Source organism: Dama dama, chromosome 5, assembly GCF_033118175.1.
Source record: "Dama dama isolate Ldn47 chromosome 5, ASM3311817v1, whole genome shotgun sequence".
Taxonomy (NCBI): Eukaryota; Metazoa; Chordata; class Mammalia; order Artiodactyla; family Cervidae; genus Dama; species Dama dama.
In genome coordinates, this window is record NC_083685.1 from 97,428,768 (window position 1) to 97,453,030 (window position 24,263).

Sequence of the window (24,263 nt, forward strand, 5' to 3'; positions counted from 1 at the left end):
TTTGTAGCTTAATAGGTTTATGTAAATGTTTTGATTTAGGTTTCTCTACAACTACATGGTTTTCCAAACAGAACCAGGAAGGGAAGGAAATTTCAAGTCTTTGTGATGAGTTGCCAAAATAGATCCCTCCATTTCTCTCTCTCTCTTTTTTAAAAATATGTATTTATTTGGCTGTGTTGAGTCACATGGGCTATCAATTGTGGCACTCAGGCTTAGTTGCCCCACAGCATATGGGATCTTAGTTTCACAACCAGGGATCGAACCCAAGTCCCCTGCATTGCAAAGGAGATTCTTAACCACTGGACCACCAGGGAAGTCCCTCTCTCTCCCGCTTTTCTATTTACCTTTATGTAGCTTTAAAAACTTTTTTTTATTGAGGTATAATTGATTTACAGTGTTGCATTAGTTTCAGGTGTATGGCAAAATGAATCTGTTATACAAATACATACTTCCACTCTTTCTTGATTCTTTCCCCATATAGGCCATTACAGAGTATTGAGTAGAGAGATCCTGTTCTATAGAGTAGAGCCTTGTTGCTTAGCTATTTTATGTATAGTCATGTGTATATGTTAATTCCGACTTCCCAATTTTTCTCTCTCCCCAACCTTTTCCCTTTGGTAACCATATGTTTGTTTTCTATGAGTCTGTTTGTGTTTTATAAATAAGTTACTTTGTATCGTTATTTTTTAGATTCTTCACATAAGTGATATTTGTTTTTCTTTGTCAGACTTACTTCACTTAGTATGATAATCTCCAGGTCCAACCATGTTGCTGCAAACGGAATCATTTCATTCTTTTTAAAGGCTGAGTAATACTCCAGTGTATATCTGTGTCATGTCTTCTTCATCTAGTCTTCTGTTGATGGACATCTAGGTTGTTTCCACATCCTCGCTATTGTGAACAGTGCTGCAGTGAACACTGGGGTGCATGTATCTCTTCAAATTATGGTCTCCGTCTCTTATATTAATAGATTTAGGGTATTTCCTCTTCTCCTTTTCCATGCAGGTAAACCCAGCTGACAGTGACAACTTTGCCTCCATGGTAGAGCTAACATTTGTGTTCAGCATGATCTGGTCGGTGTGTGCCTCCGTGGATGAGGAGGGCCGCAAGAAGATAGACAGTTACCTCCGAGAGATCGAGGGCACTTTTCCCAATAAGGTCAGGGCCCTCCAACCCAGCTGACTTGTTTTTCTATATCCTTAATCCTCAGGCATCTTGAGCCTCAGCCTGCCACCCAGCTCTCTTTCTTCCTCCCAGTGATCTATGAGTGCTTTTTCTGGGCAGGGAAAGCCAAAGGCGGGCTTTGGTAATCTGACACACATTCCCTCCTCAGGACACAGTGTACGAGTATTTCGTGGACCCAAAGATGCGGAGCTGGACATCGTTTGAAGATAAGCTCCCTAAGAGTTGGCGCTACCCTCCAAAGTCAGAGCCGGGCCTGGGGGGCGGGTCAGGCTTGGGATTGCGTTGGGGGGAGATGTGGCCAGAGAGTTGAGATGACTTTCCAGGACAGGAAGCAGAAGATAGAGGAAATGGGGCAGGGTCCCTGAGGAGAATGCCTGATCCTCAGGCCCCACAGGAGGCAGGGTGGGTGATCAGAGAGCAGTGATGCCAGAGGAAGAGTGGGGAGCAGAAGGAAGCGGGAGTTAGAAAAGAGTGGGCCACGATCTTGAGACACAGTCCCTTTCCCCACCCCCAGCTCCCCCTTCTATAAGATCATGGTGCCCACTGTCGACACTGTCCGCTACAACTACCTGGTGAGCACCATGGTGGCCAGCCAGAACCCCGTGCTGCTGGTGGGTCCTGTGGGGACTGGAAAGACCTCCATCGCCCAGAGTGTCCTGCAGTCCTTGCCCTCCGGCCAGTGGTCAGTGCTCACAGTCAACATGTCTGCGCAGGTGTGTGGCAGGACCCGGCGCCAGGTTGCCAGCTCATGCTCTCTCCCCGTCTCTGCTCCCCTTTGGGAGCCAAGTGCCCGCTGGACATGCCTCTCTAACCTTGGATTTCTCTCTCGGGATCCAAGCATTCATTCTGTACCTTTCCCACCAGACCACGTCCAATAATGTGCAGAGCATCATTGAGAGCAGGGTGGAGAAGCGAACCAAGGGTGTCTATGTGCCTTTCGGAGGCAAAAGCATGATCACCTTCATGGATGACCTCAATATGCCAGCCAAGGACATGTTTGGGTCCCAGCCCCCGCTGGAGCTGATTCGCCTCTGGATTGACTATGGCTTCTGGTATGATCGAACGAAGCAGACCATCAAGTACATTCGAGTAAGCATCCAGAGAATCTGTTCTCCGAGTCTCTGTTCCTTCCCATGATGGGTTCTGTCCCTGTTCCACTGGGACCCCAGGATAAAGTCCTGTAAGCCTGTGTTCCTCCCCACAGAGGAGGGTCCTGCCTTTCTAAAACATCTGGCTCCTCGGTTATCAATTCCTGTCGGTAACTCTCTTCATTGACTTCCCTGTGCTTTGTGACCAAGGGAGCCTGTCCTCCAACTTCCACTCCTTTCCCAGGCCTCTTACACTTCGCTTCCATGGCAATGCTGATGCCAACGAGAGCCGCCCACAACACCCCTCTCCAGGCCTCTCCGCCTCCCATTGTTTCAGGAACCACCTTCCTGGTACTAGTTCTCCACTCCCCACCCAGGATCCAGGAATCTCCTGTCAGTCCTGGCTGTTCTTCCACGGGATCCTGAACATCTCGTTTCTTTTTCCTGAATCAGTGGGCAGTCATTTCAGCCTGATTTCTGGGGCGCTCATCTATCTGACACTCAGGGTCCAAAACTCAACTAATAATAGATTCATATGTTTCAGAGAAAGAACATACATATACAGATACAAGTATATATTAATATATATATTAAAATAGAAGAAAATGTCCAGAAGATGTTATCAAATGTGTGTGTGTCTTTTTTTTTTTTTTAACTTACCTCTATTTTCCAAGTTGGGAACATGGATTATAATGATGAAATAAGAACAAATAGGGAATTCCCTGGCAGTCCAGTGGTTAGGACTCAGGACTTCCACTGCCAAGGACCTAGGTTCAATCCCTGGTCAAGGAACTAAGATCTCACATGCTGAATGGCACGGCCAAAAAAAGAGAAAGAAATAAGAACAAATTAGTTGCCTTAGTAACTCTATGGACATTAAAAACATCCCAAACCCCTTCCTTTCCCTCACCTTTCCCTGCCCCCATTATTCCATGTTTCTTCCTGTTCTTTCTTCTTCCCGTTTGTCCCTCCATCCCTTCTCTTCCTCCTGGCTCCTCGCACATCCTCCCCATTTCTTTGCCCCTCCTCTTCCCTACCTCCTGCCTGTCTCCCCCCACCCCATCCGCCCCGTCTGGTCTTTGCTGTCTAGGACATGTTCCTGATGGCTGCCATGGGCCCTCCTGGAGGTGGACGGACTGTCATCTCCCCAAGGCTGCAGAGTCGATTTAACATCATCAACATGACCTTCCCCACGGTGAGGGCATCCTGGGGGCTGAGGGAGGGGCTATAGAAGGCAAAACAACCCGTGTCCTGGAGAACAAGGGCGCAGATCACAAGCTGCATCCAGGGAGCTCTGATACTTGGAGAGGAGACTCTCTGCTCTCTGCAGGCACCTTTGCCTCTGCTGAGCTGGCTCTGGCGTGTGAAACCTGACAGTCCCAGTGGGCACAGAGTGGGGCCTGAGCAGATTAAGGAAGGCATGCCCTCCAAAGAGGAGACTAGAGCAGCTAGGGGAGGCAAGGGGGGATCCCAGGGGTGTCCCCAAACCTCAGAAATCAAGATAAATAATATTTTAATGCAATATTTTAAAAAATCAATACCAAAATTCAGGATGAACAAAACACCAACGTTTTAAACAAATACAAGATCAGTATAGTTCCATGCTGAGCTACATGAGAGCCCAAGGCAAAAGGAAAAACCAACAGTACGGATCCTGTCTTTATTTAAAATGTTTGCATCTGTTCATTGTGGACAGTTTGCATTAATTCTGATTACACTAAAGTATGACTTCTCTTGATTTCTGAGGGGTTTTTTGTGCCCCCCCTCCCCACTCTGCTCCCAAGTGCTTTACTCCACTGACCCGAGTCCCCGCCTTGGCTGAAAGGCCAGGAGCTGCGAGATTGAGTCTGAGGGCCTGTTTCTAGGAGTCCCAGATCATCCGGATATTTGGCACCATGATCAACCAGAAGCTCCAGGACTTTGAGGAAGAGGTGAAACCCATTGGGAACGTGGTGACCGAGGCCACCTTGGACGTGTACAATACCGTGGTGCAGCGCTTCCTGCCCACACCCGCCAAGATCCACTACCTCTTCAACCTTCGAGACATCTCCAAGGTGAAACTCCATCTGACCCTGCCCCTGGGCCAAGCACAGCCTCCTTGGAGGTATTCTCCCCTCCTCAAAGTAAGCCCCGGAGTGCGGGAGCATCCCACACACCCCAAATCACCCCATCCTGGAATGTCACTTCCTCTATAACTTCTGGAGGGACCCTCTTCCCTCCCTCCATCCCACTGGCCACGCCCCTCTCCCAGGTGTTCCAGGGCATGCTGAGGGCCAACAAGGACTTCCATGATACCAAGTCCAGCATCACCCGACTTTGGATCCATGAATGCTTCCGGTGAGGGTGCTGTGCCCCGCCAGATCCAGGCCTCCCCAAGCCCAAGCCTCTACTCCCCCACCCCCACCTCCTGCTCCCCTCCCCAGGGCTTCTGTCTTCAATCCCAGATCTCACCCCAGCTCCCTCCCAACAGAGTCTTTTCTGACCGACTGGTTGACGCCGCAGACATGGAAGCCTTTGTGAGCATCCTAAGTGACAGACTCGGCTCCTTCTTTGACCTGACGTTTCATAACCTTTGTCCCAACAAACGTTCTCCCATCTTTGGTGAGCCAGAAGAGGTGGCCCCTGTAGGCTGCCGATTCTTAGGAGACGGGTTAAAAGAAGAGGCAGGGCACTGGGGCCTAGGGAGGAAAGGGCCCTCTGGGGAAGCCTGGGGAGGACCAGGCATTTGGAATCTGCCCCCTCTTCCCGTGGCCCAGGGGACTTCCTGCGGGAGCCCAAGGTGTACGAGGACCTGACGGATCTGACGGTCCTGAAGACAGCCATGGAGACGGCACTCAACGAGTACAACCTGTCACCCGCTGTCGTGCCAATGCAGCTGGTGCTCTTCCGAGAGGCCATCGAGCACAGTGAGCACTTCCTGTTCCTGGCCCTTCTCCAGCATCCCAGTGACAGGGTACTCCAAGGAAATGGGGATCTCTTCCCAGATCTTTCCCAAATTGAGCCCCAGAAGTTGCCCTCCTCCCTGACCCCAGATGCGCTTGTGTCTGTGGGCGGACATTTTCTTTGATGATGGTATTTAACAGACATGGTGAAGGTTGAATGTTGAATTGCTACCCGAGCTTCAGGCACTGACCTCTTCCCACACTGGTGGGTCCCTCTACTGCAGTGTCAGGTGTCCCAGCCCCCAGCCTAGGGCCTGGAGGTCCCCTCAGCTTGCTCAGCCAACTCATTATCCTCCCTCTTTCCCTCCAGTCACACGGATCGTGCGGGTCATTGGGCAGCCTCGGGGCAACATGCTCTTGGTGGGCATTGGGGGCAGTGGGCGGCAGAGTCTGGCCCGCCTGGCCTCATCCATCTGCGAGTACATCACCTTCCAGATTGAGGTCACCAAACATTACCGGAGGCAGGAATTTCGAGATGGTAAGGCTGGGTTTCTGAGATGGAAGTGGGTTTGGGGCTGAGAGCGAAATAGCAGGAGGGAGGGAAGCCAGGTAGGGAGGATGGTGTCCTGTATGTGTCCCTGGCTGGGGGAGGGCTCTCTAATCAATAGAAGAGGAAAGACAGACAGAAGGGTGAATCTGAAAGGTCTCTGTCTCCTCTGGCCCAGATATCAAGCGTCTGTATCGCCAGGCTGGGGTGGAGCTCAAGGCCACGTCCTTCCTTTTCGTGGACACCCAGATTGCTGACGAATCATTCCTAGAGGACATCAACAACATCCTTAGCTCGGGCGAGGTCCCCAATCTCTATAAGGCGGATGAATTCGAAGAGGTGCGATGGATGGGGGTACACCCACTACCAGTTGATTCCGGCTTTCCTAAGCCCGGAGGATGCCGCTGTTGCGCCCCCTCTCCAGCTCCCCCATTAAGTGGAAGAACTGTTCCTCTTGGGCCTTCTTCCCTCCCCGGACCTTGGTGGGCAGAGCGGCCTGAAAACCCACACCCCGTGTCCCGCGCTCTTCCCTCGTCCCTCCCTCCCTGGGTGCTGTCCTGGAAACCTCCGCCCTCTGACTGGCGCCGGCGCTCACCAGATCCAGACGCTCATCATAGACCAGGCGCGCGCTGAGCAGGTGCCGGAGTCCTCGGATAGCCTCTTCACCTACCTCATCGAGCGCGTGCGGAACAACCTGCACATCGTTCTCTGCCTCAGCCCCGTGGGCGACCCCTTCAGGTGACTCGCGTGTCGACCTTCTTCTCCCTCGGGAGTTGGGGGAGGGGGGGGGGGGTCGGGAGGCACTCTTCCCCGATCCTGGTCTCCCTGCCTTCTGCATTCAAGACTCTGGAGTAGCGCCAGTCTGTCCCGCCGCACCACACGCGTTTCCGCGTCTCCTTGTCGCAGCCTGCGCGATCTTTAGTTGTGCCGTGTGGGATCTAGTCCCCTCACCAGGGATCAAACCTGGGCCCCCTGCGTTGGAGGCGCAGAGTCTTAGCCACTGGACCACCATGGAAGTCCCAGCCTGTGCCTGCTTTCAGCGAGTTCCTGTTACTTACATGGGGCTCACCCTCTCCTTTTTGGTAGATCAGTTTTGTTTATTTTTCTGGAAGGTGAAGGCTGTTTCTTCTTTTTCTTTCGTTTTCAAGTTTTTAATTGTGGTTTAAAAAAAAACTTAAATTTTACCATTTTAACTGTTTTTAAGTACATTCACACTGCTATGCAGCAGATCCCCAAAGCATTCTTGTGTAGGACTGTAACTGGATACCCAGTGGGAACTGCCCACTTCTCCCACCACCCCCAGGCCTTGGTAGCCAGCCTTCTACTTTCGGTTTCTGTGAGTGACCACCCCTAGATACCTTACAGACGTGGAATCATGCAGTATTTGTCATTTTGTGACTGGCTTATTTCACTTAGCATAACGTCTTCGAAGTTTATCCATGTAGCCAGCATCAGAATCCCCTTCCCCTTTAAGGCTGAATAATATTCCCTGTGTGTCTGCACCACATGGGATCCATTCTCCGTATTTTCAAGGGCATCAGAAAGGAGGGGAAGGACAGAGAACTTATGCAGAGGGGCAGTTGGGGTCACCGATTTGTTTATCTTTGAATATTTTTGGCTTGTGGTGTGTTCACCATGTACCAAGCTCTGGGCTAAGCATCCTTCATGTGTCACCCCATTGAATCCCCTAACAACTCTAGTTAGTATGCTTTGTTATTCGTTATTTGAGGTGAGGAAACTGATGTTCAAAAGGTTATGCCACTTGTCCAAGATCCATATTTGGTTGGTGTGAAACTGGCTCTTTCTGACCCCAGAAGCTGTTTCTAAATCCCGCACCGAACCAGCTTTGAGGAGAGCAGAATCTGGACAAGGCGACACAGGAGCACAAAAATGGGGCTTCGGGGTTCCTAGGGAATGAGTGAACCTGTGGCAAAGACCGTAGCTGAAGGCCAAGTCTGCAAATGGACTTAACTGCCTCTCACAACCCCCGCCAGGAACTGGATCCGCCAATACCCAGCCTTGGTGAACTGCACAACCATTAACTGGTTCTCAGAGTGGCCACGCGAGGCCCTGCTGGAGGTGGCTGAGAAGTACCTGATGGGAGCCGATCTGGGGACCCAGGAGAACGTGAGGCCCTCCTCCCCATCTCTCTTCACCCCCCTACACCCCCACCCATTTCCATTCTCCGTTTGCCTCTACTCCTGCCCTGTCTCATAACCTCTATGCATCAACCTCAGATCCACAAGAAAGTGGCCCAGATCTTCGTCACCATGCACTGGTCAGTGGCCACATATTCCCAGAAGATGCTGTTGGAACTTCGAAGACACAACTACGTCACGCCCACTAACTACCTGGAACTTGTGTCTGGATATAAAAAGTATGATGGCAAAAAAAAAAGTATGATGGCAGAGTAGGGGGCACAGAGGGCCTGGGAACTTGGTGGATTTTTTGGTTTTGTTTTGGCCGCACCTTGTGGCATGTGGGATCTTAGTTCTCTGACTGGGGATGGAACCCGTGCTCTCTGCAGTGAAAGCACAGAGTCCTAACCACTGGACTACTGGGGAATTCCCAGGAGCTTGATGTCTTTTGAGGCTATTGGTGAAATGATGTCTTGGAAAATGTCTAGGAGCTGGCCAAGGGGACCGACTAGTGGACTGGGACCTGAGGGCAGAGAGGCAGGGGGCTTGTTTCTGTCCAGGAAGTTAAACCAAGAGGAGGGGTTCCAGGGGACGTGGCCATCTCAGGGGCCCTCTGGCTGTGACCCCTTTATATACCTCTGTGTCCTTGTCTCCTGGAATAGTGATGTCCCTGATCCCAACCACATTGCAACTGTGACATTATATCATGGGTCTATTTGGCAGTATATATCCTCTTCTCTCTGCCTTTAATATCTTCTAGACTTTCCACCATTCCCAAGTTATATATTCATTCATTAAGTTGTATTGACTATCTTTTTATGTGCACAGCACAATAATTTGCTTTGAAGGATATAAGAAAAGGATAAAAAAATAAAAAATAAACCTCTTGTTTATTGGATTTAGTATTTCAGTCAAGGTGAAGAAAAAGCCATTTGTAGTAATAATGATAGCCAACATTAATTCATTCATTTAACAAGTATTTTTAGCATGTACTCTGTGCCAGGCACTATTTTAGATACTTGTAATATATATGCCAGTTAACAAAATCAAGTCCTTGCTTTCCCTGGGCCCATAGGTTTTCATCCTATTTATGATTTCCCCGTCACTGTGTTAAGCAACTTACATGCACGTGCCTACGTGCTCAGTCACTCAGTCATGTCTGACTCCGACCCCATGGACTGTAGCCTGCCAAGGCTCCTTTGTTCATGGAATTTTCTAGGCAAAAATACTGGAATGGATTACCATTTCCTACTCAAGCGAATCTTCCCAACCCAGGGATCAAACCCTCATCTCTTGTGTGTCCTGCACTGGCAGGCAGATTCTTTACCACTGCACCACCTGGGAAGCCCATATTTAGTATTTAATTCAGAAAACAATCTTTCTTAGACATTTTTGGGTGGAGTGCACAATATTAAAACTTTGTGAATGAGTTGCCAACATTTAAAACTTGAAGCCTTGGAAACCTCCAGATTTCCAGTCTGTCTTGAAACATCAGAAATTGTGGCAGTACAATTCCACATTCACTCTCAAATGGAAAAAACCAGGCTGAACCCAGGGCTTTGTCCACAAAGGTCTGTCTAGTCAAGGCTATGGTTTTTCCAGTAGTCATGTATGGTTGTGAGAGTTGGACTATAAAGAAAGCTGAGCGCTGAAGAATTGATGCTTTTGAACTGTGGTGTTGGAGAAGATTCTTGAGAGTCCCTTGGACTGCAAGGAAATCCAACCAGTCCATCTTAAAGGAGATCAGTCCTGGGTGTTCATTGGCAGGACTGATGTTGAAGCTGAAACTCCAATACTTTGGCCACCTGATGTGAAGAGCTGACTCATTGGAAAAGACCCTGATGCTGGGAAAGATTGAGGGCAGGAGGAGAAGGACAAGACAGAGGATGAGATGGTTGGATGGCATCACTGACTCAATGGACCTGGGTTTGGGTAGACTCTGGGAGTTGGTGATGGACAGGGAGGCCTGGCGTGCTGCGGTTCATGGGGTCACAGAGTCGGACATAACTGAACTGAACTGAACTGAAGCCCAGAGATGGCCACCTCCTTGAGAGAAGTTTGCATTTTCTGGTTCCCTGCAGCCCCGCTGCCTGCTGCACAGTGGGGAATTGCTGCACAGTAGAAAGGCCTCAGGTAGGGAAGTGGTGCAATGAAAACAGTAGCCAGCATACCAACTCTGACAACGGTGTGTAGAATAAATGAGAGGGATGAGAGTCCGGAAACGGGAAGACCAGTTGGGAGGCTATTGGCAATGATCCAGGCAAGGAAGTGATAGAGATCTGACTAGGGTGGTGGTGGTGGCAACAAGCAGAAAGTCAGAGACCAGAGCCACGCTGGGAAGGGAGGCTACATGGGCCTCTCCTTTCTGGGGGCCCAGCCTCCTGGGGTTCCTGATCCTACTCTGTCCCCTAGGTTGCTGGCAGAGAAGCGGCAGGAGCTGCTGGACCAGGCCAATAAGCTGCGGACAGGGCTGTTTAAGATCGATGAAACTAGGGAAAAGGTGGAAGTGATGTCCTTGGAGCTGGAGGATGCCAAGAAAAAGGTGGCTGAGTTCCAGAAGCAGTGTGAGGAGTACCTGGTCATCATCGTGCAGCAGAAGCGGGAAGCGGATGAGCAGCAGAAGGTGCCCCCGTCCCTCCCAGATCGCCCCTGCCCCTCACATCCCCTATTCCCTGTGCCCACCGGGCAGAGGGCCTTCCCAGCCTCCATCAGTTATAGGGCAGGGGGTGCCAGTTCCACTCCTCAAGCCTTCTTTAGCTTTCTCTTGCATCATTACTACTAGCACCATCACCCCCACTTCTGCTCAAGGTGAAGACAAAACCCTCGTCTTCTCTTATCCCTAGGCTGTCACAGCCAATAGCGAGAAGATCGCGATTGAGGAAGTCAAGTGCCAGGCACTGGCTGACAATGCCCAGAAGGATCTGGAAGAGGCATTACCAGCCCTGGAAGAGGCCATGCGGGTATCAGGATGGGAAGGCGCAGGAAGGAGACTGGGCTGGCCTTCCTTGTTCTCAAAGTCCCCTTGGAAGGGAGGAGAAGAGGGGAACTTCAGCTAAGTCCTGTCTCCATAAAGGATCCGTCTTGTCACCTGAGTTGACTCTGGTTCTCAAGTTCATCCCTTTTCTCAGGCCCTGGAGTCTCTGAACAAGAAGGACATAGGAGAGATCAAGTCTTACGGACGGCCCCCAGCCCAGGTGGAGATGGTGTTGCAGGCAGTCATGATCCTTCGAGGCAATGACCCCACCTGGGCAGAGGCCAAGAGGCAGCTAGGTGAGCCAGGAAACTGGAAGGTAATTTATGCCAGTCCACCCAGCATTCCTCTGATCATCTCCTGGGTGTCAGGTGCTCAGAGAGATAGAGATGAAGGATGCACTGTGCCCATTCTCAAAGCACAGAGCCTGGTGGGGAAGAGGAGGCATAACCATTAGGTAAGGTCTTCGGTTGTAGGTAACTCATCTTCATTTAAGCAAACAAAAGAAAAAAGAAAGAGGGACTTCCCTGGTGGTCCAGTGGTTAAGACTGAGCTTCCAGTGAAGGGGAGTGGGTTCAGTCCTTCGTCAGAAGATCCCACATGCACCATGACTCAGCCACACACACACACACACACACACACACACCCCCAAAGGGAGAAGTTGTCGTAAGGATATTGGAATGTATTACAGAATCTAAGGACAGGAGTGCCTTTGCTCCCCACCCCGCAAAAGGACAAGAATCAGAAAAGGGAAAACAAGGGTCTCTTTTACTCTTGTGATATTTTTCCTGCTCTGAGTTCTGTTGGTGGAATGTAGCCTGTAAGCTATAGTTTGGTGACCCCTGCCCTAGAAGAAGGTGCAAAGTATATAGACAGAATGGTGTGTGGGATGGGTGGTCAGGCTGAGAGGGTGGAAGGTACGTGATGGGAGGAGAGGCTGGGGAGGTTGTGGAGGCTCTGGGAGCCTCAAGGGTCTAGATGAGGGAGCACGGCCAGTGGAGGGACTGTGAGATGAGATCAGGCCTTGGGAACTGAGCCCGGGGAGCACGTGGCTGTGCCTGAGCAGTGGAGGTGAGGCCCCCAATCTTCATCCCCCAGGGGAACAGAACTTCATCAAGTCACTGATCCATTTCGATAAAGACAACATCTCAGACAAGGTCCTGAAGAAGATCGGAGCCTACTGTGCCCAGCCCGACTTCCAGCCTGACATCATCGGCCGCGTGTCACTGGCCGCCAAGTCTCTCTGCATGTGGGTTCGGGCCATGGAGGTAGGCGGTGACAGGCGGGGTGGGAGCAGTGAGGCCGGGTGGGAGGAGGGAGATGGAAGGCTCATGGCAGGTGAGTGGGTGGCGAGTGAGAGGGTGCCTGCTGTCTCCCCGCAGCTCTACGGGCGGCTGTACCGGGTGGTAGAGCCCAAGCGGATCCGCATGAATGCCGCGTTGGCCCAGCTTCAGGAGAAGCAAGCGGCCCTGGCTGAGGCTCAGGAGAAGCTGCGCGAGGTGAGCCTCGTACCTATGTTTTCTGTTTTCCGAGGTGGTAGCTCTCCCAGATTTTTATTTCTATGATGCTTTCTGTTTATTTCTCCCTAATTCTACCCCCTCCTCCGTATAGTTCTGTCTGTCTCCCACTCTGTGCCTTGTTTAGATGGCTGCCTCTGGCTCGAAAGCTAAGTCAGTTGAGAGGGTTACAAAGGCACAGGGGCGCTGTCTCCAGGGAGCCCTTCCCACAACTGATCTTGAGCTGGCAGTGTTCGCCATCCTTTGTTGGGGTCCTTTGGAGAAGGACCTTGAGACAGTAACTGATGAAATCTGTGTAGCAAATGGGTCTTTGCTCAGGGGATGGGGCTAGGATGTCACATTGCTGCTTGGACCTGGAGGAATACGAGGGTGTTGGAGCCTGGGGTTGTCGTCTGGAGGTAGAGAGGGTTATTTCCTGTGAGAGGGCTAGATAATCCAGAAGGTGCTTTCCTACCAGATACATGCACAAGTAACTCTCCTATCAGGCAGAATATAAGTGCTATTATCAAGAGTTCAACATTCTTCCAGTCTATCATTTAATTTTCTATCATTGATTTAATAGGTAGTATAAATATATCCACATGGTTCGAAATTCAAAAGGACAAAAGCAGTAAGAATTCTCCCTTTCACCTTCTGCTCTCTGATCGCTAGTTCCCCTCCCTTGAAAGTAACTTCTGCCTTCCAATGCAGGGGACACGGGTTTGATCCTGGATCGGGAACTAAGATCCCACATGCTTCAGGGTAACTAAGCCCATGTGCTGCAACCAAGATCCAGCATGCACACACACATACACCCAAAGAAGATTCCATTCTGACCCATTTCTGAGGTTTCTAGGGCAGTTTCCAAACCAGGGGTCCCTAACCTTTGCTGTGTGTCAGAATCGGACCTAGGGAAAATATATATTTTCAGAGATCCAAGCAAATGAGTAATGGTTAAAATTATTTACTCAAGATTTGGATTGAAATGTAATATAGCTGGACTCTGGGCCTCTTCCCAGACCTCTAGTGCTGTGTTCAGTGTTTCCCACCTCTGGGTTACTCTGACGGGAAAGAAGGCTTCAAACAGCTGATTTCCAGGCTCCCCCAGAGATTCTTACTTAGTTGGCCTGGCAGGAGCCCAGGGTCAGCACAGTGCTAGCTGCCAGCAGGTGGCTCAGCATGCCTGATTCTGAAGTTCTATTGAAAGCTGTATTTGCATCTTACACTTTCAGTAACAAAGGAGAAATTTCAGTTCCCTGTTTGCTTACTCTTACCAACTAGAGGTCCTCAAAATGTGGTGTGAGATCCCCCACCAGAGATGTAATATGAGGTGCCCTACAAGTGCTTCTCCCAAGAATGACGCTGTTGGCAGCTGACCCTACAGGCCCATTTTTTTTCCACATGTGAAGGGGACAACCCCTAATTTGGCCCAGGATATGATTCATCCAGAGGTGAGAAACCTTTCCTAATGGATGGCCATACCAGTGAGTGTTTAGGCTTGAAAAAAAGAGAGTAAAAGAGTGAAGATTTCAAGAGAGGTTGAGAGGTAATGATGAACCGAGGTGGTGGGAGATTGGAATCAGGAGGTGGGGTTCTATCCCCAGTGCTGGCAGTAACCAGCAAGTCACTTAATCCCACTAAATCTTGGGCATTAGAAGGTACATTCTTAACCTCTGGACCACCAGGGAAGTCCCAGAACAGACTCTTCACCCACCACAGAACTCTTAATTAAGGCCACACTTGCAGACTACATCTCTCCCCTGCCCAAGCCCCATTTCCTAGAAATTGCCCTGCTTCAAACATCCTGTTTCTATAGAGAAAGCCACTCATTCATGGACAAAGCTACAGCCACCTGCCAAGGTCAAAATAACACAGGGTTGGCCTAAAGACTTTCACTGAAGTCATAGAAGTTAAAAGTCAACCACACAAGTGTAAAAACCCACTGGGCCTAACATGAGCCTTACTCACCTTACTCACCTTACTCAGAACACCTGTCCACACGCTGCAGTCTGATCAGGAAACCCCCAGCACTGTCAAAAATGTCTTGGCGGGTTTTCTGGTCTGCATATAGGTATACTCTCTCTTTTTTTAAACCTGTGCCATTGTTTTTTTCATTTTCTCTTTCCATTTTTTGGTCATGCCATGTGGGTTGTGGGATCTTAGTTCCCCAACCAGGGATCAAACCCACACACCCTGCATTGGAAGAATGGTGTCTTAACCACTGGACTGCCGGGAAAGTCCAAAAGGTATACTCTTGAAGGGATCTGAGAACTAGTAGTCTTATTCTATGCCCGAGTTCTAAGCAAATTGAGAAATAAAAGGCATTTGGCCAAAATATCACCTATAAAGTCTAGGCTGGAGGATGTGGAAGATGTCTGTGAGCAAGTGGCCCTCCTAGTAGGGACCCCCACCTTCAGACAGACTTACCTGGTCTTGGGCGTTGTTGGGGGGGGCAGAGTGGGACTTGTGCTCACCCCTAAAAAGAAAGGGTCTGAGCTCAGTTGAGCATTCCCAGTTTACTCTTTCCAATTTTACCAGTCAGATCAGTCACCACCTCCCCTGGAGAAGGGTAAGAAAAAGTCCTGGAGGAAGTCTTCCAACACACAAGGGAACAACCAAGACAAAAAATCGTAACAAGCCGTGACCCCAAAGGAAAAAATAAACCCAGAGAAAATTCAGGTTATGGAGAAAACTTGAAAAAAGCAGGCCTCATCTAATTAGTATCATCAGAGAGAGTGATTAAGAAAGAAATGACATCCACAGAACAAAAATAGGATGATAAAAGGCCAAACGAAAAGAATTCTGGGAAATTTAAAAATGATCAAAGTGTGACATTCAGTAGAAGGGTGGGAGGACAGCATCTCAGAACATAATACAAAAATCAAAACCAGAGACAGAAAACAGAAGAGAGAGAGGAGACACAGCCAACCCCTAAGAATTTCTGAAAGAAAAAACACATCAGGGATAATAGAAAAAGTATTTAATAACCGGTTCGGTCCACACAGTGACCTGTCTGAGTGTGTCTCACCATGAGCAGCCCAGCCTGGTTCACAATGGGCACCAACCCGGATCATGATGACATTGACGCTGTTTGTTAGCATTTGACCTTTATAATCAGTCTAGAGACGGAGCACAGAAGACCCAGTGTGGCCTCTGAATGTCAACCTCAACGATGTAAAAATAAAAGTACCGCCTAAAAATTGGGGAAGTGGACACAGTGGGGAAAAACAGGGGAGTGCTTTTGCAGCAGATAAAATGGAACACAGTTTTAACATGTTGGGACTTTCCAGTTGTTAAGATTCTGCACTTCCACTGCAGGGGGCACAGGTTTAATCCTTGATCCCTGGTTGGCAAACTGAGATCCCACATGCCTTGCACAGTGGCAATAAACAAACAAACAAAATATAAATTTATTACTTATAACACTAGATGTTATTTAAAATTATATAAAGGTAGCCAGTAGGAGAGATAAAACTATTAGGAAATTTTGAGAGGTCATGTGTGCTTGCTAAGTAGCTTCAGTCATGTCCAACTCTTTGTGACCCTATGAACTGTAGGTGGCCAGGCTCCTCTGTCCATGGGATTCTCCAGGCAAAAATATTGGAGTGAGTTGCCGTGGCCTCCTCCAGGGAATCTTCCCAACCCAGGGATCAAACCTGCCTCTTTATGTCTCCTGCACGGGTGGGTGGGTTCTTTACCACTAGCGCCACCTGGGAACCCCTTGAAAGATTCTAAATGCCCTTGAAGTGGTCTTTGTGGGTGTGAAACAAATGGTGAGAATTTTAATTGGTCCCTCTTATTATAGTATTGAAATGAAGTCCACTTAATTTATCAAGTCATGTTCATGTTCTGATTTTTATAATTTGTATCTATCGATAAACATTGTGATACTTGGGGGAAAAAAGAAAAAACTATTAGATGTAGAGATAAAGGGATGAGGTGTGTTGATATAAGGGAATCAGATCTTCATCTATCCTTGCATTAATTTCACAGAAATAGTCTAATGTTGATAAAGCAGGAAACAACCGTATAAAATATACTTGTAGTATCCATAGAGGATGAACTAGAAACAGGTCACATTGGCTACCTCAAGAAGGAAGATCGGTAGATGGAGAAGAGGGTTGGGAGGAAGATTTTTCATGCTTTCATGCCTCTTGAATTTTTAAGTTACCTATTCACAAAGTAAACACAATTAAAATAGAAACTAGCAGTGTCAAGATGTGCTTATGCAAGTACAAGGACACTCATTACAGCTTCCTTAATTATAGAAAGCGTTGGGAAGACACAAATGTCCATCAGTAGGAAACTTGTCATATAAATTGTGGTTCCATCATACATAAAATTTGCAGCTGTTAAAAAGAATGAGACAGCTTGATAAGAATGGATTTGAAGACAGGTGAAAAATAGTAGAGTATAAAACAGTGATATTGAATGTTACTATTTATCTTTTTGAAAAACATCATCCATTCAAGAAATATTTATTGAGTGCTGGGCACTACCTGGGTCTAAGGATTCAGTGGTGAATGTGGTGCTCCCCTCACGGTGCTTACATTTTCTTTACTATTGATGGACTCGGTCTGGAAAGTTACACTAGAAACTGATGACAGTGGTTCCCTCTCAGGTTAGGGCTGGGAGCTGGAGTCAGGAGTGGGAGGAAGACAAACCTGGGCACACTTTTCTTCCTTTGGAATGTTGATTTGTGTGAAACATATTCACCATTCAAAAAAAAATACAAATGGGACAAGTTATTTTCAAAAAACGTTAAAGATGTTAGGTGTGATAATGGTGTTATGACTATGTCATTTTCTAAAAAGAGATGCATTATGAGGTATTTAAAGTTGAAATGTCATGAGTTTGTAACATTCTTTAAAATACTTTGCGAAAAACAAGTAGATGGAGTAAATATAGCAAAATGTTAACAAGTGTTAAATCTGGGTGATGGGTGTGTAGGTATTGCTTATATTAGTCTTTTTCTTAGGTTTGAAATTTTTCATAATTATTTTTAATTAAAAAGATTAAAACTGCAAAAATTTAAAGCTATATATATATATATGCATGTGTGTGTATATATATATATATATATATATATATACGTACATACATACAGTAGCTGCATAAGCATAATAGTCAGAGATAGGTAATTACTTGAAGAAATAAAAAGAGAAATGGTTAAAAAATAATTTGCTACTGAAGAATGGAACTAAGTACAAAAATGGGCTAGAGGACTGTTGCTTTTCCTTATAACCTCTTTATTTTATTATTTAGGTTTTTAACCTCTGTATTTATTTCTTGTGTAGAAAATCAAAACAGTGAAAACATACAAAATACATAATGAAATATAGATGTATTACGTAGGTTGGCTGCCTCCCAAGAGCCCAGTCTCCACGGGAAGCCAAATTATAATCAGAGTGTTGCTGATGAGTGTGGGCTCAGTGCATGGAGGTGGTTGCGTTAACCTGATGACAAGTGTCATGCAGTAGAGCCTGCCAGATAACCCGGCACATGCGTGTGAGAGCCAGAGCACACTTTGCCTGTGGGCCCCTAGCCTCTGAGTGGCCCATCTGATCCCTGAGTGACACCTTCTTTCTTTAGATGCTCAAGTCACTCAAGGGTGACATTTTGAATCTCCACTTTGCTTTAAAAAATGTTCCCTGGAGGGAATTCTCTGGTGGTCCAATGATTAGGGCTCCACGCTTCCACTGCAGGGGCATGGGTTCAATTCCCAGTTGGGGAACTAAGACCCCACATGCCTCCTAGCACAGGCAATAATAATAATAATAATAATAATTCCTTGGAGAGCTACTTATCTCATTCCCAAGTTCTTGGAAGTCAACCTCAATAGCTGGGAAAAAAACGAAAATTTCCTTGTGATGAGAACTCAGAAGTCTCTCTCTCAACAACATGGAATGGCGGTTATTTTTGTGCTATCTGGTCCTCTCTTGTCAAAACATCCTGTGTGGTTTATCCCTGTGCTACGAGAGGCCCGTCTCTTCCTCAGCCTTGAGTTCATGACCAAGCAGTTTCCAGGCTCAAGGAAGGAGTGGTGGAGTGGTGGAGGCTCAGGAAAGACAACTCACCTGATCACATATATTTGATCTTGTTTTTTCCTTCACAACAACCCTGCAGGGTAGGTGTTAATTTTTTGTACCTGAGGAAACTGAGGCTCCAAGAGATCATTTTTCCCTGAGGTCATAGAGCCACAACATGGCAGAAGGGTAATCCGAAGCCAGAATCGTCTGACCTCCAGCCTGTGTTAGATCCCCATACTCTGATCCCTCCCAGGTGGCTGAGAAACTGGAGATGCTGAAGAAACAGTATGATGAGAAGCTGGCACAGAAGGAGGAGCTTCGCAAGAGGTCCGAGGAGATGGAGATGAAGTTGGAGCGTGCTGGGATGCTGGTGTCTGGGCTAGCTGGCGAGAAGGCCCGATGGGAGGAGACAGTGAAGGTGAGGCCAGCTGCGCTCCCTGGCTCTCCTCGCTGTTGCCCACCACTGCCACCAGCTCCCGGCCCATTTAGGTGGAGGGACAGGAGGGGAAATGATGGTGATGCTTGGGTGCAGGGACACCCAAGAATGAGGTGTGGGTGTTCTTCCTCTCCCATTTGGTGAGAATAGTGGGAGGAGAGGCTTTTGTGCCAGGAGGAATCTGCCTCCTTGTATAGGTGGGGCTGGAAAACGCTCACGAGGACCCTGATAGAGCCCACTGGCCTGACTGAAGCCAACCTGGGGCATCTCATCTCTGATCTCAGTGAGCTCCTGGCTTCACTAGAGGGTTAGGCCTTATCACAAGAAGCTAACACTGCTGAATTCCCTGGTGGTCCAGTGATTAAGACTCCATGCTCTCACTGCCGAGGGCCTGGGAGCTAAGATCCCACAAGCCATGTGGCACGACCAAAAAAAAGAAAGAGAGAAGAAATAAACATTGCTGTTAAAGTTGGGGAACTCAAGGGAGTCCCCTCGTGGTCTAGTGGTTAGGGTTCGGCACTGTCAGTGCCACGACCTGGGTTTGATCCCTGGTCAGGGAACTGAGATCCTGCAAGTCACAGGGCACAGCCAAAATATGAAAAGAAAAAAAAAAAAAAAAGATGGGGAACTCAAAAATCGTGAGAGTAGGGTAGAGTTCTTGCGGCACAAGGATTTAGGAGAGGGAAAGACTCCCTCTGATCTGGACAGTGTCCAGAGGGGAGAGTGCCTGCGGAGTTTTCCATGGGCCTCCGGTACTGGGGCCCAGGAAGACTTACACCTACCTCCCCTGCTGTCCTCCAGGGCCTGGAGGAGGATCTGGGCTACCTGGTGGGAGACTGTCTCCTGGCAGCTGCCTTCCTGTCCTATATGGGGCCCTTCCTGACCAACTACCGGGATGAGATTGTCAACCAAATCTGGATCAGGAAGGTGAGGCAGGGCTCGGGTGTGATGCATGAGCTCCTGGGCTCTGAGATCACAGCCTCTGGGAATAACAGAGATGTTGGGAAGGGGCAGGGGTGCTGGGCTCTGATATCCAGGCTGAAGCTCGGCGCTCCTTCCACACAGATTTCAGAGCTGCAGGTTCCTTGCTCACCCCGCTTCACGTTCGATAACTTCCTGTCCAATCCTACCAAAGTCCGGGACTGGAACATTCAAGGGCTGCCCTCGGATGCCTTCTCCACTGAGAACGGCATCATTGTCACCCGTGGCAACAGGTGAGGATGCTGCTGGGAGCACAAGGCCGAGCAAAGGCTGAGTCTATCTTCTGACTCACACTTACTCCTTCAGGTGGGCACTGATGATCGATCCGCAGGCCCAGGCCCTGAAATGGATCAAGAACATGGAAGGAAATCAGGTACAGGGCTGGGGATGGGGGAGGGCTGATACGTCCCCTTAGATTCTCTTCCTAAGCCTGATTCTTTCTGAGGTTCTACCCTTTGGCTATTACCGATCTTGTATCCCTCAGCATTTCTTCCATAGTTTTCCTTGCTTTCCAGGGCCTACAGATCATCGACCTGCAGATGAACGATTACCTCCGAATCCTAGAAAATGCCATCCAGTTTGGATATCCAGTTCTGCTCCAGAACGTGCAGGAATATCTGGATCCCACACTCAACGCTGTGCTCAACAAATCTGTAGCTCGAATTGGTCAGGGCCCAGGCTTATGGGGTGTTGGGCTGAGACAAGCCAGGTCGGACCCATGTTAGGAAAGCATTGGGTCTTTGGCTGTGTCTCCTACTACCCTGTTCCTGTATTCACACAGACCTGGGTTGGGGCCATAGGCAGGCTGAGTCCCTGCTACTGGATTCCAGTTGGGGAACAATGGGTCAGCCCACACTTGGTCATGTGGAGTCCCTGCCCTTGACCCTCCTGTCAGTGCAGGTGGTCGGTTGCTGATGCGCATCGGAGATAAGGAGGTGGAATACAACCCTAACTTCCGTTTCTACATCACCACCAAGCTCTCCAACCCCCACTACAGCCCAGAGACCTCAGCCAAGACCACCATTGTCAACTTCGCTGTCAAAGAACAGGTGGGTGGGGGAGGATGCCTAGACTGAACCAGAGTGAATCCAGAGGGCTGTAGAGTCAGCCAGGACTGAGAAAAGGCTGAGATTGTGTCGGGCAGCTGGGGATGTCGGGCTTGAGAGGTGTAAAGGGATGTAAAGGGTAAAGGTCACTGGAGTGGGATTCTTACCACGGGTCCTGGCCATCTCAGGGCCTGGAGGCCCAACTGCTGGGCATTGTGGTCCGGAAGGAGCGGCCGGAGCTGGAGGAGCAGAAGGACTCGCTGGTCATCAATATCGCTGCTGGCAAAAGGAAGCTCAAGGAGCTGGAGGATGAGATCCTTCGGTGAGACCCTGCCTCCCTCAGCCCACAGCCCGCGGGTCTGCTCGCAGGCTTGACTAAAGTCCCGGGGATGCTGATGAGGGGTCGCCCCTCCCCTGCTCCCGGCCGGGCGCAGCACCCGCTGAAGCCCCTTTATCCACGCGCCTCTTGGCTTTTCTCCAGGCTGCTGAACGAGGCCACGGGCTCCCTGCTAGATGACGTGCAGCTGGTGAACACCCTGCGGACCTCCAAGATAACCGCCACCGAGGTGACCGAACAGCTGGAGACCAGTGAAACCACGGAGATCAACATCGACCTGGCCCGAGAGGTGAGCTACATCGCCCTCCGGCCCCGCCCCCTTTCCGAGCCCCCGCCCCTCCGACCCTGACTCCGCCCCCTCCGCAGGCTTACCGCCCGTGCGCCCAGCGGGCCTCTGTGCTGTTCTTCGTGCTCAACGACATGGGCCGCATCGACCCGATGTACCAGTTCTCCCTGGACGCCTACATCAGCCTCTTTATCCTCAGCATCGACAAGAGCCATCGCAGCAACAAGCTGGAGGACCGCATCGACTACCTGAACGAGTACCACACCTACGCTGTCTACAGGTCTGGGCGCCTCGCCGCGCCCCGCGCGCGCCCGCTGTGAGGCCCCGAGGCTCTGTGCACGCCCACCCCTCTGGTTACCTGTGCTTTGGAGCTGGCCCTGCCACCGCCCCTGGTCCCCTGCTCTTCTCACCATACACCTCCCCTGGATAGTGTCCACCCTCTGGCTGACCATCACTCACGGGCTGACCAGTCCCAGTCCGTGTCTCCCTTCCATTAGCCTTGTGTGGAGGACCTTCCCCTGTGCCAGCACTTCTCAAAAGGTTAATGTGTCCAGGACGCAAGCTAATGTAGACTCCGACTCAGTAGGTCTGGGCTGGGACCTGGGAGCCTGCATTTCTAACAAGCTCCCGGGTGAAGCTGCTGCTCCTGGTCTGTGGCTCCCACTTTGCGTAGTGAGGTTCCTGACCCCCACCTGGACATCCCACAGACCCCTCAAGGTCAACCTGTTTCACGTCCAACTCGTTGTCTCCCCTCTTTCTTCAGGGGCTGCACCCCTGAGTGGCACCAACAGCCACCTCCCAACCACCTGAACTGGGAGAGATTCCTGGCTCTTCACTGTCCCTCACCTCTCAGATCAGTCCACAGGTTTTGCTCATGATTCTTCCTGCACACTGTTCCCCCATCCCACCCAGGTCTCTCCACTGCCATGACTCACTTCAGTAGAGGCTGCTGTGATCTTTCTTTCTGAATTCCCCCATGGGTTCCCAACAGGTCCTTCTGCCTTCAGCTCTGTGCCTCTCCAGTCTGTCCTGTGGTCAGCAACATGAGCCTTTCAAACACATGAATCTGGCCATGCCACCCCAGCCCCGGCTTCCATTCTGTGGTGGTTGTTTTGTGTCCAGTAGCCATAAAGTCCTCCATACCTTGGCTGCCACCTGCCCCCCAGCCTCACCTTCCCCCTCCTTACACTGGACCCTGAGCATCGCTGACGCCCTGCACACCGTGGTTTTCTCACCACCACTGCCTCCTTGGCCTGTATCTGAGCTCTCCCTGGCGTCCTCTCCTCTCCTCTCTGCCACATCACGGTAACTCTGCTGCACCTCCGGCTCTGCTCCGGGCAGGGGGAGTGCTGCCACTCTTGTATAGGATTCATCTTGTCACATGGTAACCTCTCATGTCCTCTCATATGGTCTCTCGCTTGTCCTCCCCACTCTGCCTGACTTCCTCCAGGACAGCAGGACAAAGACTGTATTCGTTCACCTTTGTGTCTTCAGGACTTGGCAGAGTACCTGGCACATAGCCGGGGTCCAGTCAGTGTTGAGGAGATTCTGGGAGAATTACATCCTCTCTCTAGAGCCCTGAAGGCTAGGCTGTGTACAGGAGGTTTGGATTCGAGGTTGATGAAGGTCCTCCCTATAGGCAGGGCTCTGTGATTGTTGGGCCTTCACCCAGGAAGCCTCGATGCTGAGTATCCTGCCTCCCACACCCCCCACCCCTCTCCCCTCCCAGGTACACCTGCCGCACGCTTTTTGAGCGCCACAAGCTGCTATTCAGTTTTCAGATGTGTGCCAAAATCCTGGAGACTTCGGGGAAACTCAACATGGATGAATACAATTTCTTTCTACGTGGGGGTGTGGTGAGTTGGGTAGAGAGTATATCTGAGTGTGGGGTGAACAAAGTCGGGAGTGGACCCCAGATCCAGAGGGTAAGCCCAGGATCCAGCAAGTGAGTGAAGGAAAGCTGGCAGGAGCAGGTTACGACAAGCTCTTGGGGGCCGTGGGGAGTGGCTTGCCCGCATTACAGGTGGGGCTTTGAGCCCCTTCCCTGTGACCCACTGATTGGCGTGACCTGGCCACTCTTTCACTGTCTCTCAGGCCACTCCTCCCCCATCCTGAATTCCGTGGTCACTGTTACACTCTCTCCCTTCCAAACACCCTCAGCCTCTTTGCCTCCTCCCCACTCCAGCTGCACAGGCTACTCACTGTCACAGGCATGTCCCACCCCAGGGCCTTCACACCAGCTGTTCTTTCTGCCAGAAAAGTGTTCCCCTAGGTGTACACTGTGCCCGCCCTCTCCTCCTTTAAGGCTTGATTCCAATCTCACCTCACTGAGACTTCCTTGACTGTCTTATTATTTCCAGCTACCCTTAAGCACTTCTAGTGCTTAAGTACTTCCCTTAAGCATGTCCACTTAATCTTCCTCAACTTATTCTCTTTTTCCATGGCACTGCCATCTGTAATGTACTAGATAATTATTTGTTGTCTTTTTGGTTCATTATCTGCCATCCCATGTGGGAAAATAAGCTCCTCAAGGGCAGAGGTATTTGTCTGTTCTGTTCAGTGGTGTGTATCGAGTGCTTAAAACATAGTTGGTGAACAATAAATATTTGTTAAATTAATAAGTGACAGTGAACAGGTTGTGCTTCTCTTAAGGGTGCAGCTGCAATTGCCATCATTCAGGTAGAAGGCAGTATTGCCAGGAAACCACCAGAGGGCGCCCGCTTCCTAACTTTGGACTGTGCTGTCACCCACATGGTGGCTCAGAAACAGGCTCCCCCTTTCCTTCCATTTATTTCCCCAGTAAAGGTGGATTCCAGTCCATCTCAGATTCCTGCATTCATT

The 24,263-nt window shown here is 49.7% G+C and overlaps 1 protein-coding gene across 1 annotated transcript in view; it reads left to right on the forward strand.

Moving 5' to 3' along the window:
* The window catches only part of DNAH2 (dynein axonemal heavy chain 2), a 104,526-nt gene that overhangs the window by 71,102 nt on the left and 9,161 nt on the right, over window positions 1–24,263 (forward strand). Inside the window, exons 45-73 of the mRNA XM_061143387.1 lie at window positions 1,006–1,158; window positions 1,334–1,425; window positions 1,700–1,898; window positions 2,050–2,274; window positions 3,364–3,468; window positions 4,139–4,327; window positions 4,525–4,610; window positions 4,744–4,874; window positions 5,030–5,179; window positions 5,526–5,693; window positions 5,881–6,041; window positions 6,301–6,440; window positions 7,697–7,829; window positions 7,940–8,079; window positions 10,253–10,463; window positions 10,684–10,800; window positions 10,969–11,110; window positions 11,910–12,079; window positions 12,194–12,310; window positions 18,590–18,754; window positions 19,574–19,699; window positions 19,838–19,986; window positions 20,060–20,126; window positions 20,269–20,419; window positions 20,654–20,802; window positions 20,988–21,121; window positions 21,281–21,425; window positions 21,503–21,702; window positions 23,152–23,278. Of these exons, the coding sequence (XP_060999370.1) occupies window positions 1,006–1,158; window positions 1,334–1,425; window positions 1,700–1,898; window positions 2,050–2,274; window positions 3,364–3,468; window positions 4,139–4,327; window positions 4,525–4,610; window positions 4,744–4,874; window positions 5,030–5,179; window positions 5,526–5,693; window positions 5,881–6,041; window positions 6,301–6,440; window positions 7,697–7,829; window positions 7,940–8,079; window positions 10,253–10,463; window positions 10,684–10,800; window positions 10,969–11,110; window positions 11,910–12,079; window positions 12,194–12,310; window positions 18,590–18,754; window positions 19,574–19,699; window positions 19,838–19,986; window positions 20,060–20,126; window positions 20,269–20,419; window positions 20,654–20,802; window positions 20,988–21,121; window positions 21,281–21,425; window positions 21,503–21,702; window positions 23,152–23,278 (4,242 nt within the window). The remainder of the gene's footprint in view (window positions 1–1,005; window positions 1,159–1,333; window positions 1,426–1,699; window positions 1,899–2,049; window positions 2,275–3,363; window positions 3,469–4,138; window positions 4,328–4,524; window positions 4,611–4,743; window positions 4,875–5,029; window positions 5,180–5,525; window positions 5,694–5,880; window positions 6,042–6,300; window positions 6,441–7,696; window positions 7,830–7,939; window positions 8,080–10,252; window positions 10,464–10,683; window positions 10,801–10,968; window positions 11,111–11,909; window positions 12,080–12,193; window positions 12,311–18,589; window positions 18,755–19,573; window positions 19,700–19,837; window positions 19,987–20,059; window positions 20,127–20,268; window positions 20,420–20,653; window positions 20,803–20,987; window positions 21,122–21,280; window positions 21,426–21,502; window positions 21,703–23,151; window positions 23,279–24,263) is intronic.